We start from the raw sequence: 15,365 nt of genomic DNA, 5'->3' as shown, positions 1-15,365 counted from the left end.
CGAGCACTCACCAAGCTTGACAGAGATCTCGCCAATGGCCCAAGTCGCATTATTGCACACAGATATTATCTCCGGGTTCAGGTTCTGACCCAGAATGGGCAGAAAGTCAGCTGAAATATGAAACATCACAATTATAAAGTGACACAGAAACCATCTCCAGGAAGAAAAAAAAAAAAGGACAAGCAGCCTTGGGCATCTACACCACACAACAAAGAGGCCGCATCATCCCGTTAAAAGCCAGACCAAGAGCACCAGAATGATAGCTAGGATGGCATCAACCACAACAAGTCAATGCAGTGCAGCACATGCAATAGCATTGTTCAACAAGAAAAACATTAGAGACAACACAGAAAGTATTTTACAATGCAAACGCAGTCAAACCTAACACTTCTTGACCACATGATATGAAGCAGGCAAAGTAAGGGATTTTGTCAGACTGAGCATAGTTAGGTACAGCCATAGAGTCTAGCATAATCCAACACTGATCACATCACTCTAGACAAATGAAAGAGATGAAAAATCTGCTGACCCACTAAAACTCACACAACAGTAAATCCTGGGGAACACAAAACTTCCAAGTTACCACCCTAGTTTGAGACTCAATACGAAATGCCTCGTAAATGGAGACACAAAATGGTGCACAATCCTGTGAACTAGACCAAACGACACAATCCAAGCTCAGCAACATGACGCGAGGGCAGAACTGCTTTCGACAGGAATGCATAAATTACATCCAACAGCAGCTAAGTGCCCTTCCCAGAATCAAAACAGGAACAGAACAACCCTTTTACAGTAGAGATGTGATGACCAACACATACAGATGCAGGGGTTCACATGCTGGAAGCAGGCCTTGGTCAGGTCTCCAAGAAGGGCAAACGAACTCTGGCGCACTTCAGGCATCAGGTCCTGCAAAAGTGAGTCAAACAAGTACACTGTACAAGGCTGCCACCATACAGCAGTGTACTCTGAAGCATTCATGAATTGCAAACAAGATTACGATTCTCCCCAATGCGAAATGTGAGCACAGCTCTGTCAGTGTCTCAAGCTGCGTAGGCTCACTGCTTTGCTTTACTGGGCGCGTAAAACAAACACAAAGAATTCTAAGGACGATTATGATCCCTTCTAATGTGAAATTTGAGCGTAGCTCTCTCGGTCTCTCAGGTTCTGTAGGCTCAAGGTTTTGCTTTGCTGGGTGGCACGTCTGGCATTGATATCAATTCGATAGTAGTATTATTTGGTTTGGTTTTGTGGGGTTTAACGTCCCAAAGCGACTAAGGCTATGAGGGACGCCGTAGTGGAGGGCTCTGGAAATTTCGACCACCTGGGGTTCTTTAACAAGCACTGACATCGCACAGCACACGGGCCTCTAGAATTTCTCCTCCAAAGAAATTCAACCGCCGCGGCCGGGATCGAACCCGTGTCTTTCGGGTCAGCAGCCGAGCGCCGTAACCATTATTTAATGAAGACAACAATGCGCAATGCACAGCACGCGTGAATGTGTATACTAGCTCGATAACAGTGTTAGTAGAAGACGAAGACTATGTGCAACGCACAGCGCAAGAGTGTGTCGCAGTTTAACACAAGGCCTGCTCAGCTGCAACGATAGCCTAGTGCTCTCAGTCTTCGTGGGCTTATTATCTTGCTTCGCTGGGTCGTTGGCAAGTCTGGTGACAATATTAATTCAATAGTAGTATTAGTTGATGAAGACTATGTGCAATGCACAGCGCACAGTCGTTGGCAAGTCTGGTGACAATACTAAATCAATAGTAGTATTAGTTGATGAAGACTATGTGCAATGCACAGCGCACACAGTCGTTGGCAAGTCTGGTGACAATATTAATTCAATAGTAGTATTAGTTGATGAAGACTATGTGCAATGCACAGCGCACACAGTCGTTGGCAAGTCTGGTGACAATATTAATTCAATAGTAGTATTAGTTGATGAAGACTATGTGCAATGCACAGCGCACACAGTCGTTGGCAAGTCTGGTGACAATATTAATTCAATAGTAGTATTAGTTGATGAAGACTATGTGCAATGCACAGCGCACACAGTCGTTGGCAAGTCTGGTGACAATACTAAATCAATAGTAGTATTAGTTGATGAAGACTATGTGCAATGCACAGCGCACACAGTCGTTGGCAAGTCTGGTGACAATATTAATTCAATAGTAGTATTAGTTGATGAAGACTACAGTGGACTCTCGTTAAACGGAACCTCAAGGGACCGGGAAAATATGTTCCGTTTATCAGGAGTTTCGTTTAGAGAGAGAATAGGTTCAGCATTGCGCAATCCGCTTCCGCGTGATCCCTACGCGGCTGGCGCGCGCGCGCGCAGTTGGCAGTCTCAGCGGATCTCAATTTGCGAAATCTAGGTAATAAGGAGAACGGTACACTATGAGAACAAACTTTATTAGAGAAAAATAAGCAGTGAATTTTTTTTCCAGTAGTACTAGTACTGAAATTTAAAAAAAAAATGTCAAAAGAGTGGGAATTACCACTTATTGGCTAGTGAAAAAGGATTTTATATTTGCTTGTTTGAGCTCTCGCAGCCGTTTTTTGTTAATGGCATCACCCATACTTGACAGGCTGTGCAGAAACACTTCCGAACCTTCTTCTCGTTGGAAGAAACTCTTCAGCATTTGGACTGCCGATTCCGCCTGCGCAGGTGTCACCACAGGATCAGAGTCAGCGGTCTCGTTTTCACGCTCTTCCTCCTCGTCTTCACTTTCATCAGGGGGGCAGACATCAGCTATAATGCTGTGCACGGTATTTTCTGGGCACGTTGCCACATCGCTGTCGATCTGGACATATTCATCAAGTTGAATGCCCATCGCAGCACAATTCTCCAGTAGCAAATCTTCCTCGGCTGCGTCGTGAACATCATCAGGCTCACTCTGTGTGCTGGGTTTTTCTGTGGTTGCGGCAAACCCCGCATGCCTGAAGCAGCTGGCAATGGTGGTTGCACTAACCTGCCGCCAAGCATCATCCAGGAGGTAAACGGCACGCAGTACATCTACCTTGTACTCTTTCCCCTGGTCCATGCATAAGAGCATCCTCCTAAGAAGATTTTTGCGGAAGCGCGACTTGAGCGCTTGAATCGCACCCTGATCCATAGGCTGCAGCAGTGCTGTGGTGTTCGCTGGCAGGAATTCCAGCTGTATGGACTTCAAACCTGGCACAGTTCCGTGTCCAGGGCAGTTATCCACCAGGAACAAAACTTTCCGCTTGTTGCGAGAAGCGCGCATCCTCGCGATAAATCCACTCACTAAAAATGGCTTGCGTCATCCACGCCTTGCCATTGGCCTGGTATGAAACGGGCAAGGTTGCGACGTTTTTGAAGCAACGAGGATGCTTCGATTTGCCGATCACTAGCGGCTTCAACTTATCGCTTCCCGTCATGTTGGCACCGATAAGGACGGTCAGCCTGTCCTTGCTCAGTTTCCCTCCGGTGCATTTCTCTCCTCTAAATGATAGCGATTTTGAGGGGAGCAACTTGTAAAAGAGTGCAGTATCATCTACATTGTAGATGTTCTCTGGATCGTATTCCTCCAGAATCTCGGGCAGCCGTCTTTCTCGCCAGTCTCCGCATGCCGTCGCGTCAGCAGCGGCAGCTTCCCCTGAAACAGCACGAAACACCAGTCCATTGCGCTCTTTAAACCGGGTCAGCCACTCCTCGCTGCACGAGAAACCCTCGATGCCGAGGTGAAGAACAAATTCTTCCGCTTTTGCACGAATTAGTGGCCCGCTGATTGGGATGTTTTCACTGCGGGCTCTGCGCAGCCAAAGCACCAGGCATTTCTCCAAGTCTTCGTGGTCAGCCGCTCGCAGTCGTTTTCTTTGAGGACCAAAGCGTGACGTCTCGAACGCCTCCCGCAGCTTGTCCTTGTCCCGAAGAATTCTTGTTAGGCTGCTTTTGGGGACGGCGTACTTCGTCGCTAGCGCCGTTTTCGTGAAGCGACCACTCTCGAAGTCGTTGATGATCTCCATCTTCCTTTCCAACGCAAGTGCATTGTGCGGTCGTTTTTGCGCTGCCATCGGACCGAACAAAAGCTCTAGGGCTTAGGCCTAACTGAACACAACCGCCGTGAACGCGAGCGAGCGATGCGGAGGGCAGTGTACGAGCAAACCGGAAACCGCCGGAGACGGAAACCGGAGAGGTGACACGGGGAGGAGGAGGAGGGGAGCATTGATGCGTACCGCGATGGCACTGCGCTTGTCCAACTAGTTGCGGTTTCGAGTTTTTCGGTTCCGTTAACGCGGTGGTCGCAAAATTTGAGTTCCGCTTAACGAGATTTTTTTTACATTGGCTTAATACAAAACCAACCAATCGCGAGGCGTTTGTTCCGTTTAAGCGGTAGTTCCGTTTAACCGATTTCCGTTTATCGAGATTCTACTGTATGTGCAATGCACAGCGCACACAGTCGTTGGCAAGTCTGGTGACAATACTAAATCAATAGTAGTATTAGTTGATGGAGACTATGTGCAATGCACAGCGCACACAGTCGTTGGCAAGTCTGGTGACAATACTAAATCAATAGTAGTATTAGTTGATGAAGACTATGTGCAATGCACAGCGCACACAGTCGTTGGCAAGTCTGGTGACAATACTAAATCAATAGTAGTATTAGTTGATGAAGACTATGTGGAATGCACAGCGCACACAGTCGTTGGCAAGTCTGGTGACAATACTAATTCAATAGTAGTATTAGTTGATGAAGACTATGTGCAATGCACAGCGCACACAGTCGTTGGCAAGTCTGGTGACAATATTAATTCAATAGTAGTATTAGTTGATGAAGACTATGTGCAATGCACAGCGCACACAGTCGTTGGCAAGTCTGGTGACAATATTAATTCAATAGTAGTATTAGTTGATGAAGACTATGTGCAATGCACAGCGCACACAGTCGTTGGCAAGTCTGGTGACAATATTAATTCAATAGTAGTATTAGTTGATGAAGACTATGTGCAATGCACAGCGCGCAAGAATGTGCATATTAGTCCGATAGCAGTACTGGTTGAAGTTGACATGAAAGGCACAGTGTGAAAGTGTGTTGCAGTTTAAAACAAGGCGTGAAAGGCTGTGGCGAAAGCCTAGTGCTCGCTTGCAGTGGCCAGCAAAGCTCATCTGTTCGTGGCACAGTGGGTTTGAAACCAACTCGCGGCAATGTTTACCTTTATTTACTTATGGTGTGGCTTGGTTACGCCGATGGTGGCTCAACCCATGAATGGGCACTTAAGGGGGGACATGGGTCTTAAATCATTTTTTTTTATTTACGGACCAAATGCAATGAAACTGCACAGACTTATTCAGTTTTTTCTGCTGATTTCAAATATGCAATTTGTTTATTTCTAGGCCAATTAGTTCCTGAGATATTAATATATATCATGCCATTGTCTGCTCAAACAATAGAAAAAAAATGGGCCACCAGAAATTTAATATTAATATGTGGGTAGATACCACAATGTGCGAGGAATGCAACGCTGGAAGCAGTTTTCAGTTTTTTGTCCGTGTGGACAAATGGGCTCAAAGCTAGTTTCATGTGTGTCATGTGTTTTCTGGCACTGTATGTCTGGTTAACTCACTTGAAAACTAACTATTAAGCCCATTTGACGGCACGGACAAAAAACTGAAAACTGCTTCCAGCGTTGCATTCCTCGCACATTGTGGTATCTACCCACATATTAAAATTAAATTTCTGGTGGCCCATTTTTTCTATTGTTTGAGCAGACAATGGCATGATATATATTAATATCGCAGGAACTAATTGGCCTAGAAATAAACAAATTGCATATTTGAAATCAGCAGAAAAAACTGAATAAGTCTGTGCAGTTTCATTTATTTGGTCCATGAATAAAAAAAAATGTTCTAAGACCCATGTCCCCCCTTAAGAGCTGCGCTCTAAAAGTGCAGCAGCAGCAGCAGCATCCCACCTGCATGCACTGGTAGAGCAGCTGCATGATGTTGGAGGACATGACGAGGGACTCCATGTGGCCGTTGAGGCCCTCGGCCAGGCCACTGAGCAGGTCTAGCGCCACGATCACAAAGTCCTTGTCCGGGGCCTCAAACTGGTCCGGGTGGGCTGCATTGGCCTGCACAAACACCGAGGGGGAGGGGGGCTCACACATGCATTCCACTGAAATATGGCACAGCTATGTCTCTTTCACAAAATTATCACCCCCAGATAAGCTAAGCAGTGAGCTGCTTGTTCCACCTTCCTCCGTGTGTCATTCTCTCATTCCACGCACATCAAGAAACTCAGATCCCCTTCTTTCTACCATCCCCGCCCACGATTACCAACTTTTCACTCAAAATTCCGTACACAATGCAACAGTAACATACAGGTTGTCCCAGCTAAAATAGAACAAGATTAAAAACTAAACAAAAGCTAAATCGTTCTTACTGAAATCAAGTCAATCTTGTTAAGATGGTTTGGTTGGTTTATGGCGTTTAAGGGGGGAGGCTACCCTTGGGCATCAACTTTTTTATTTCTTGAGATATCTGGATGAAATTTTCAGGGTAAGCTTGTAGCACAAACATTTGAAGAACTACCAAGTTTCATGGAGCTGTGCCCTCTGGTTCTCAAGTTATAGGAGTATATCAAGGTAGTTTACATGGGTTCCTTGGGACATGTCTGGAGAATCTGCAAAATGTGCTGGCACTTTGAAATTCAGCATAGTCATTCCTGGATAGGTACCCCAGGGCAAGACAAGGCCCTTTTTGTAAATTTCTTTGCTGAAAAATTTTAGCACAGCCCTGAATTTAGTGTTACTTATTAGACCGTCATTAACCAAATTTTAATTGTTTATTACAAATTCCAGAGACAATATCTTAAAAAAATGGGCTTGTCTTGCCCTCAGAAATTTATTCAGGTATGGTGCAAAAGAAACCCCATCAAATTCTGATAAGTGGTTCCCAAGATATGGCTTTCCCTAGCAGCCACACCAGGCAAAATGTTGATTCTGAGAAAATGGCCTTAGAAGATTGAGAGAACACCAACTTTTTTGTTTCTTGAGATATCTAGGTGAAATTTTCAGGGTAGGCTCACAGCATAAACACCTGAAGAATTACTAAGTTTCACAGAGTTGTGCCCTCTGGTTCTGAAGTTACAGGAGTATATTGAGGTGGTTTACAAGGGTTCTTTGGGACAGGCCAGGAGAATATGCAGAATGTGTTGGCACTATGAAGTTAATTTATGATAATTCCTGGATAGGCACCTCAGGCAACAAGGCCCTTCGAAAATTCTTTGGTAAAAAATTTTAGCAGATCACAGAATTTAATTACTACTTAGACGTGCACTAATTAACCAAATTTTATTTATCAACAATTCCAAACACAATATGTTCAATAAATTGGCTTTTCTTGCCCCCCAAAATTTATTTATGTATACGGTAAAAGGACCACACAGAAATCCGATGAGTGGTTTCTGAGATATGCTCGGGTGAGCAGCCATACAAGGAAAAAAATAAAAAATTCAGAGAAAATGACCCTCAAAAGTTAAGACATTTCCAGGTCTAAAACGATCCCGCTGAATAGCTGGAGCTGTCTCCGTGCTTTCTTTTTTTTGCCGCCTCTGAGTTGTCACTTCATTCTGTTCCTCAGCCTTGCCCATGCGCAGGGCATCTTTCTCCGCCGCTGACCGACTCGCACATATCTAGGACGCTGGACGCGTCAATGCAGTCATCGGCAGCGCACTTCGCCATGCGGATGGACCTCATAGAATGCGTCCGCGCACCGAACGCGTGTCGCGTCTTGAATTTCGTTGTAGGCATCGTGACCGACCGCGCAACGATCAACAAGCTACACGACACTGTTCAAAGGGCACGGCGACAGACTGTAAAGACGGCGATCGCAAAACTGGCGAAAGGTGAACACACCGCACAAAGGAGAGCGAGCAGCCGGAGCAGACGACGCGCAGGGAGCAGCCGGCGGAGACCATCGCGTCAGCACGCGCAGCAGCCAATAGCAGCCGCCCGTTCCCCCACGTTCTCGAGGAGCGCGCGCTTGGTCCAATCGTAGCCTCGGATTTTGGACGCGGGAAACTCGAAAGCAGCCGCGAGGCCCCCAATCAAAAGCTAGCCACGCCTCGAGCACGCTGCCGCCGTCGCCGCCGGAAGGAGCAAAGAAAAGCGCAAGAATTCACGAACAAAACAAGACCAAAATGGCGGCGCTCGGTTCAGCTTGGGAGAAATGGCGCGCGTGCGAAGTTGGGGCATTTTCGGCGCTTGCTCGCGGCTCAGGGGCCGCCGTGGCTTGTTATATTTCTAATTTTCCATATTTTTACAGCGAATTAGGCATTGATAATTACAGAAAAGGTAGTTTATAACATATACAAACCGAATATATACTTTTCCAAAAATCGACTTTTTCGCGATTTTCCGGTTTTCAAAGGTAGCGTCCCCCCTTAACGTCCCAAAGCAACTAAGGCTTATGAGAGACGCCGGAGTGGAGGGCTCTGGAAATTTCGACCACCTGGGGTTCTTTAACGTGCACTGACATTGCACAGTACACGGGCCTCTAGAATTTCTCCTCCAAAGAAATTCTAGCCGCCGCGGCCGGGATCGAACCCGCGTCTTTCGGGTCAGCAGCCGAGCACCATAACCACTGAGCCACCGCGGCGGCCAATCTTGTTAAGAGTTGAGTAAAGTAGTGGTTAGTATTTCTTTTGTTCAGTCCACTTTATTAATTATTTGATATCAATTATTTAGGCTTTAAATATGGCTTTAAACCATCGGGTGTGAACAGGAAAGTGGTGGAGTGCCATGAAAATAATCAAACCCAGGTGCTTCCTATGAGGTAGTCTCATCGCAGCCAATTTTACTAGGCGAAAATGAAAGCCTGCGAAATTTTTAACAATACCAAGTGACAGCGCGCTTCGTGCACCTGATTTCACCACAATTACGGCACTCTCATCCACGACTAAGTACCTAAAGCACCATCAATTTCACGCCTTCTGTGCTATCCATGAGAGGGCACTACGATGCCGTTGGTTCCGAGACGAGTGCCCGTGGCTGTTGACAACAGCCCATCCTTTACGCATTGTGAGTAGCCGTTGTGCCACTGTCATCGGTGTGCCACAGTGCACCTGATCGACCTGATGGAACCCACCAGAATAAATGAGTCAATGACAATCACAAGCTGCCACAGATTTCATACCAGCTACTCTGTACTTGTGGGCCACAAAATCTCGAAGGACAATTAACCTGAGCAGCTCATTTAAGGGGGGACACTGGTCTTGAAAAAAAAATTTTTATTAATGATGTCACAGTTACGAAATCTTCAGGGAATATGTATGTATTTTTGTGTGCTGATTCTAAATATGTCATTTAATTTCATGTAAAACAATTTCTTCAGCACTTATGTAACTTTTTATGCTAGTATTTTTTGAAGAAAATTTGCTGTGGGAAACTCGCTGAAATGTATGCCATTGGGTTCTCTTGACACCAAGGAATACAATAAGGGTAAAATTGTCTTCCTGCTTATCACAGAACTTAAGTTATAGAGTTTTGAAGTTGTCGCTTCAGAAATGAGAAGTGTGTATTATTGTTTCTGAAGTGGCAGCTTCAGTACCCTATTACTCAAGTTCTATGAGAGCCAGGATGATAATTTTACCCTTATTGTATTCCTTGGTCTCAAGAGAAGCCAATGGCATGCATTTCAGCGAGTTTCCTGCAGCAAATTTTCTTCAAAACTCTCCGCAAAATACTAGCATAAAAAGTGCATAAGTGCTCAAGGAATTGTTTTACATGAAATTAAATGACATATCTAGAATCAGCGCACAAAAATACATGTGCACTGAATATTTCATAACTATGACTAAATTAATAAAATTTTCTTTTCAAGACCAGTGTCCCCCTTAACCCACGTTAGGTTTGATACAATTCACCACTGACTAGATTTTCAAATAAAAATTCCCCCATTTTATTTACACTGAAAACAATGCATTCTTTTCGTTTACAGTTTATTAAATTTCCCTTCTTCATGCACATTATGTGCATGTGTCTGAAGCCTTTCCAAACAGCGGAAAGCAGTGGCCAAAACAAATCCATCGAAGTATGCAGCAGGGCCAGTTGGTCACACATTCTGAACAAAAACATCCCATCTTTACGCTGCGTTTCTGTTTACAAATCCATTGCTGGCATGTGTACTTTCAAGCATAAACAGTGGATAAAAAAAACAGCCGACAGCAGACAGGTAGTACGTAATACCATAGTGGAAGGCTACAGGTTAATTTTACCACCTGAGGGTTCTTTTTAATGCGCATCAACATTTTTGCATTCGCCTTCGTTGCAATGTGCCCGCAGCGGCTGGAATTTAATCCTACACAGCAGCTGAGCGAGCATGCTCTTAGTCAAAGCGTTATTTGTTTCCTAGGAAACGTAACATCACACATTTTCGGCAAGCATCACAAAACAAAGGCTAAAACCGAAGCAATCTCAACATCGTTGTAACACTGGCTGGCGGTACATTATACCCGAATAACGTTCCTGTGCTGATACAACGGCACTTATCGGCCACCATGATTCAACCTTCCTCACTAAAAGCTTTCTAGCGTCCACAACTGCAAATTGTAGATGTGCAAATAAAAAAAAAGAAAGGCAACAGCAAGGACACTCACCATGTTCTGATTTAGCGTCTGCTCCACAAGCGACACACACCTCCTAAACACAGGCTCACAGTAGGGCAGGAATCCCGACTGGAGAGCAGTTGCCACACTAGACAGGCACTGCACAAGAGAGTTTCCCCCAGACAGAGCAGCAGGCAGTCAATATTCACTCAGTTTCTTACAAAATACTGCTGGTGAATGCCCACGCAGGAGTGGCGTACATAAAAGGCGAACATGCAACATAAAAAAAGGGAAACACACACAAAAAAAAAAAGAAAATGACAAAAGCCACTAACACATTTCATAAACTTGCAAAGAAAGGATAGGTACACTCGCGCTTGATAAGACCTGCAACCCTCTGGAGACGACAGGAGCAAGTTTGTTGGTTGCCAATGCTCAGTGTTGTGTCCACAGCTAGAATGTTCACGCAACAAAAGGATTCATCACCTGTTTCCCTTCCACGCATGGTGGATTCCACTCAGACGCCTTGTCACCGCAGTTGGAACACGTCAGAAAGAGCCTGATGCCGAGATCGTATTCACAATCACCTTGAATGATTCTGAAACTGCCGCCACATGTCTAGTGCCTTTGCTTCGTCAAGATGGCTGCTCAGAGACTCAAGGCAAAGCACGACAGAGCTAGTCTGATCAAGCATGCAAACTGCCAAGTCAGCCTTTTATTTCGCTGCTGACACTTGACGCCGGCATCCACTTATTTTTGACACCTCACAATGCCAAGACACCTTTCTTGACATTTTCGATCAGTGATTTCTTTCTCTCTCCCTCTTTGCTGCCATACTTACGCCTCAGCATAAGCCTTCACTTCACAGTGGACATCACTGCAACCTATTCGAAGCCAACAGCATTGGACACAGTGGCAACATGAATGTGGCCCCGACACGTGCAGCAGGTGATGGGAGATGAGCTCAGCCAATCGCATAATTTCTTTTTGTCACATGTACCGTGCAGTGAATAGAAACACAAGATGTGAAATTTTTGTTTTTCATTGGCTTTTCCTTAGTGGAACGAAGCGCAGGTGAACGAAATTTGAAAACAAAAAGCCACTCTTCTAAATGAATCTTATGTTGAATTCCAATGGCAGATCGGGATCAAGTTTTTCTGCTCGGTTTGGATCAGTCGTATTCCAACGGTAAAATGGGAGCGCGAGTTGTATGTTCCAATGGCAGATCAGGATCAGGCGTAAATCCCGGATCGCTCCGTGGAGCAGCGATACTTGATCTGCCGAAATCGGCAGATTTGACCGGAACCTCGCGTGACGTTTTCTTTTCCGCCGCGTCTGCTTCCTGTCACGACCGGCAGCAGCCGCTTCGTTCCTGTCGTTGCTACGTGGTGAGCCGGGCGAGCCGGGACAGCCGGGCACTTTCCAGTCAACAGTGGACGGTAATGATCGTGCTTCGCGCCGTGCGGCACTAATTTTGCTTCATGGAAGTGACAGTTCCGACTCGGGCACTGAAAGCCCAGAGTCCAGCAGTGAAGATTCGTCTGAAACGGACAGCGAGTGTGAAGCTGCCGGCCTGTATATGCCTGCCGCTGGCGTCAGAAAAATGCGCTAATATTCTTTGTACGCGTTCATAACAAACCCTGGAGTAGAGGAATGTAAAAAATGAATCATTTTTGAGGATCGTTGGCCAATACCGAGTTGCTGGTAGAAGTGATAACTGCGATACAAGCAAATTTCTTCCTGACGCCCAGTGCGGCTGGCCTGCTGCCTGCTAGCTCCGCTGTTGGAGGCATTGCAGAAATCGATCATGTCTTTATTTTATTATGAGACGAGGAACACAGTAAAACGGTGACGCGAGTAGCACCTTTACTAAAGCGCTGGCCAGTTCCGAAGCGCCCTCAGCTGCGGCATCGATGAAAAACAGTTAGGCTTAGCGACGACTACGGCAGCCACGGAGAAACGTTGGCCGGGGGGCAGCGCAGTTCGTCGCTCGGCGTATCCGCGTGCGGCGTCGTTGCCGAAGGCTTGACTGTCTCGCTGATTGGTTCAGCGTCTTGCGTCTCGCAGTCGCAAGGCTGGAAAATCGAGCTGCGAGAGACTTTCCTGCGCGTCGTCCGCCACTTCTTTCGTGAACGGTAGGGACAGGCTCACTGGCTCTCCGAAGACCGCGGCCGCATACTCGCGTGTTCATGGAGAGTGGACCATCCTGTACATACGCTTTGGTTTTACATTACGGCCTTCGTACTACCTTTTTGTTTCGCCGAGACGGCGTCTGTAAACGCGGAGATCGCGCCTCGCGCAACTCTTGTCGCAGTCGAACACGAAGCTAGCAGGGCGTCCGCTCCGGCAGCGCGCCTAGTTTCCGCGGCTCGCCGCTGCGGCGCTGACGTCGCGCTCCCGATGGAGCACGGGCATTCCAATCGCAAAATGGAAGGTGGCGAAGCTAAGCGCTCCGACGCGATCCGACGGAGCGGTCTCGATCTGCCATTGGAATTCAGCATAAGATTACCAATTGTGGCTGTGAAAGCGGAGCTATACGTTATTGATAACATAGTGCTGTAGCGTGAGCACCGACTCAATACAAGCCATCTGACATGTAAGTAACGTTACACCTCAAATACTGACACGAGAGATGAGAAACTTGGCAGAGGAGGAGAATGGTAGCTATAGATTAAAAAAAAAAAAGGCATCTTCCAAAAACAGTGACAGCCAATAGAGCATTTAGTAAACTCTACACACTTTCAGTATCACTAGGGGCTGGAGAGTATGCAGGCAAATTATTCCAGTAGGAAACATTAATGGGAAAAAGGGAGAACTTGTACAGGTCAGTCTTTGAAAAGTGGGGTGCTAACAAGAAATGATGAGGGTGCAGCTTACCCAACCACCTGTCTGTAAACTGGCACACTAACACCAGTTGTTCTGGAAAGGCTCGGCCAAATGCAATGCACTCCCTCAGCAGATAACCGAATGTTTTCACACTGTGTACACCTGAGAATTTGGGTTAGCAGAGTCTGGTTTATTGGGAATACACTAATAGGCTTTGCTATTTTTCCACCCAATTTCTGTACTGCTTGAAAACAACTCCTGGCATTTCTACAGGTGGTCGAATACTGATATAGTATTGGGCACACAGTATCACGAGTAGTAGAAGGATAGGTACAGCATTAAAGTAAGCCAAGAAAATATTTAAAAAAAAAAGAGCACCAGGAAAGTTATGTCTGTCAGACAGTACGATTCACAGATGATCAAAGCCTGGGAAGGCTCAGCTGGAATGGTGTCATCATGACATGGGTAAGGATAGAAGAAGAGTAATAAAGCACTGCATGAGAAAATGCAATCAACGAAGATGGCCTTCTGAAAACAATGCAACTTAGATGAAAAAGCATACCTCTAGTAGAGGGAAGAGGTCCTTGTCATCATCCTTTAGGACGTTCCACTTCTCGATTAATGGCGGCATCAAGAGGTTGATGTACTCCTGATGCACACGGACAGAGAAAAGGAAAAAAAAAACATCAACTCAGCTGCACTCCAGCTAAGTATATTACAGGCTAGTGCAGATTAACAAGCAAAGGAGTCTATTGCACCATTTACATCTGACCATCACATTTTACACGAATCTGGGCTGAACACACTAATAACGACAGGAAAAGAACCCGCAAAAGCCACAGCAAAGAACAGTATCATCTTACCGGCTTGTTGAGATGATGTCCCACAGAGTCTGCCAGGGTCCCTATTGCGTCGTAAAGTATAAGGAGGTTCTTGTGCTGCGAGACAAAAGAAGGCAGACTGAACACAATGAACGAGAGCTCACACAGGAGAACATTTGTTCACAAGAAAAAGAACGCCCCAGGGGCATATGTCTGTCAGACAGTACGATTCACAGATGATCAGAGCCCAGGAAGGCTCAGCTCGAATGGTGTCATCATGACAGGGGACAAGGAAGAAAGGAGGGAGGGAGGGAGTGAGAGTAATAAATCATTACATGAAAATATGCAATCAGAGAAGAAGAAAATGCATTCAAACACACAAGTACACATGCGGTAAAAGGTCCCCAGCAGCACAGCTAATTGGCCCAATATTGGATATGCACTGGCAAATACCGATATTGGGCCAATTAGCTGTGCTGCTTGGGTGGCGATGGCTGAAAGAAAGGGAAGGAGGAACAGACAAGGGCGATTCAAAAGCTCCCGCGCTGTCCTCCCAATCCCACGGCAGTTGCACCCACGGCTCACCTGGTACTTGCTGAAGGCGAAGACGAGCGTCTCCAGGATGAAGCCCAGGTAGGGCACCAGTTCTGTGCAGGCCTCCTCTTCCAGAGTGGCAAAGGCACTGCAGGCCGCCTCTTGGACCCTCTTGTTGGCATCCAGCACCCGCTTCAGCAGCTGGACATCCAATCAGGGGACACGTGTAAGAGACCTCGAATAAAACATGCATGCTCAGACAAAGTTTCGTTTCCTTTTAGCACTTGGAGGAGCGACATTCAAGGTGTGAACATCGTTCATCAATGAACTTTGCGAAATCAAATTTTGGAAGCAGCTGAGCTGTGATTATTGCAAACGCGGCACCTTCAGCTTCCTGTAGCGAACAAAATGACATCCATTTCTGTCCTAGACGCTGAGATATAGCCTTACTAAGACGTCAAGGAGTTCCAAAATTTTCATCACCATCGGCCTGACTACGCCATTAAATTATCTGCTCCTGCGCACAATTAAGGATGAACTAGATTTAATATTATAACCAGAATGTTGATTTCCGGAAGGAAAATATTGGCAGGCAGAGTTGGAGAACAATAGC

General features: G+C 46.0%; 1 protein-coding gene across 2 annotated transcripts in view; it reads right to left on the bottom strand.

The window, feature by feature from the left end:
• Positions 1–15,365, bottom strand: part of Tnpo (transportin 1) — a 47,153-nt gene that overhangs the window by 13,344 nt on the left and 18,444 nt on the right. For both annotated transcript variants that reach the window (XR_016283555.1, XM_089548413.1), the window contains exons 10-16: positions 14,804–14,953; positions 14,261–14,335; positions 13,960–14,046; positions 10,623–10,730; positions 5,938–6,096; positions 819–906; positions 12–110 (exon numbers count right to left, since the gene is read on the bottom strand). Coding sequence is in view for 1 of the 2 variants with exons in the window: in XM_089548413.1 (XP_089404539.1) it covers positions 12–110; positions 819–906; positions 5,938–6,096; positions 10,623–10,730; positions 13,960–14,046; positions 14,261–14,335; positions 14,804–14,953 (766 nt within the window). In the remaining variant the exon portion in view is untranslated. The remainder of the gene's footprint in view (positions 1–11; positions 111–818; positions 907–5,937; positions 6,097–10,622; positions 10,731–13,959; positions 14,047–14,260; positions 14,336–14,803; positions 14,954–15,365) is intronic.

Source organism: Amblyomma mixtum, chromosome 1 (assembly GCF_055824585.1).
Source record: "Amblyomma mixtum isolate Tamu chromosome 1, ASM5582458v1, whole genome shotgun sequence".
Lineage (NCBI taxonomy): Eukaryota > Metazoa > Arthropoda > Arachnida > Ixodida > Ixodidae > Amblyomma > Amblyomma mixtum.
This window is presented reverse-complemented; position numbering and strand designations above follow the sequence as displayed.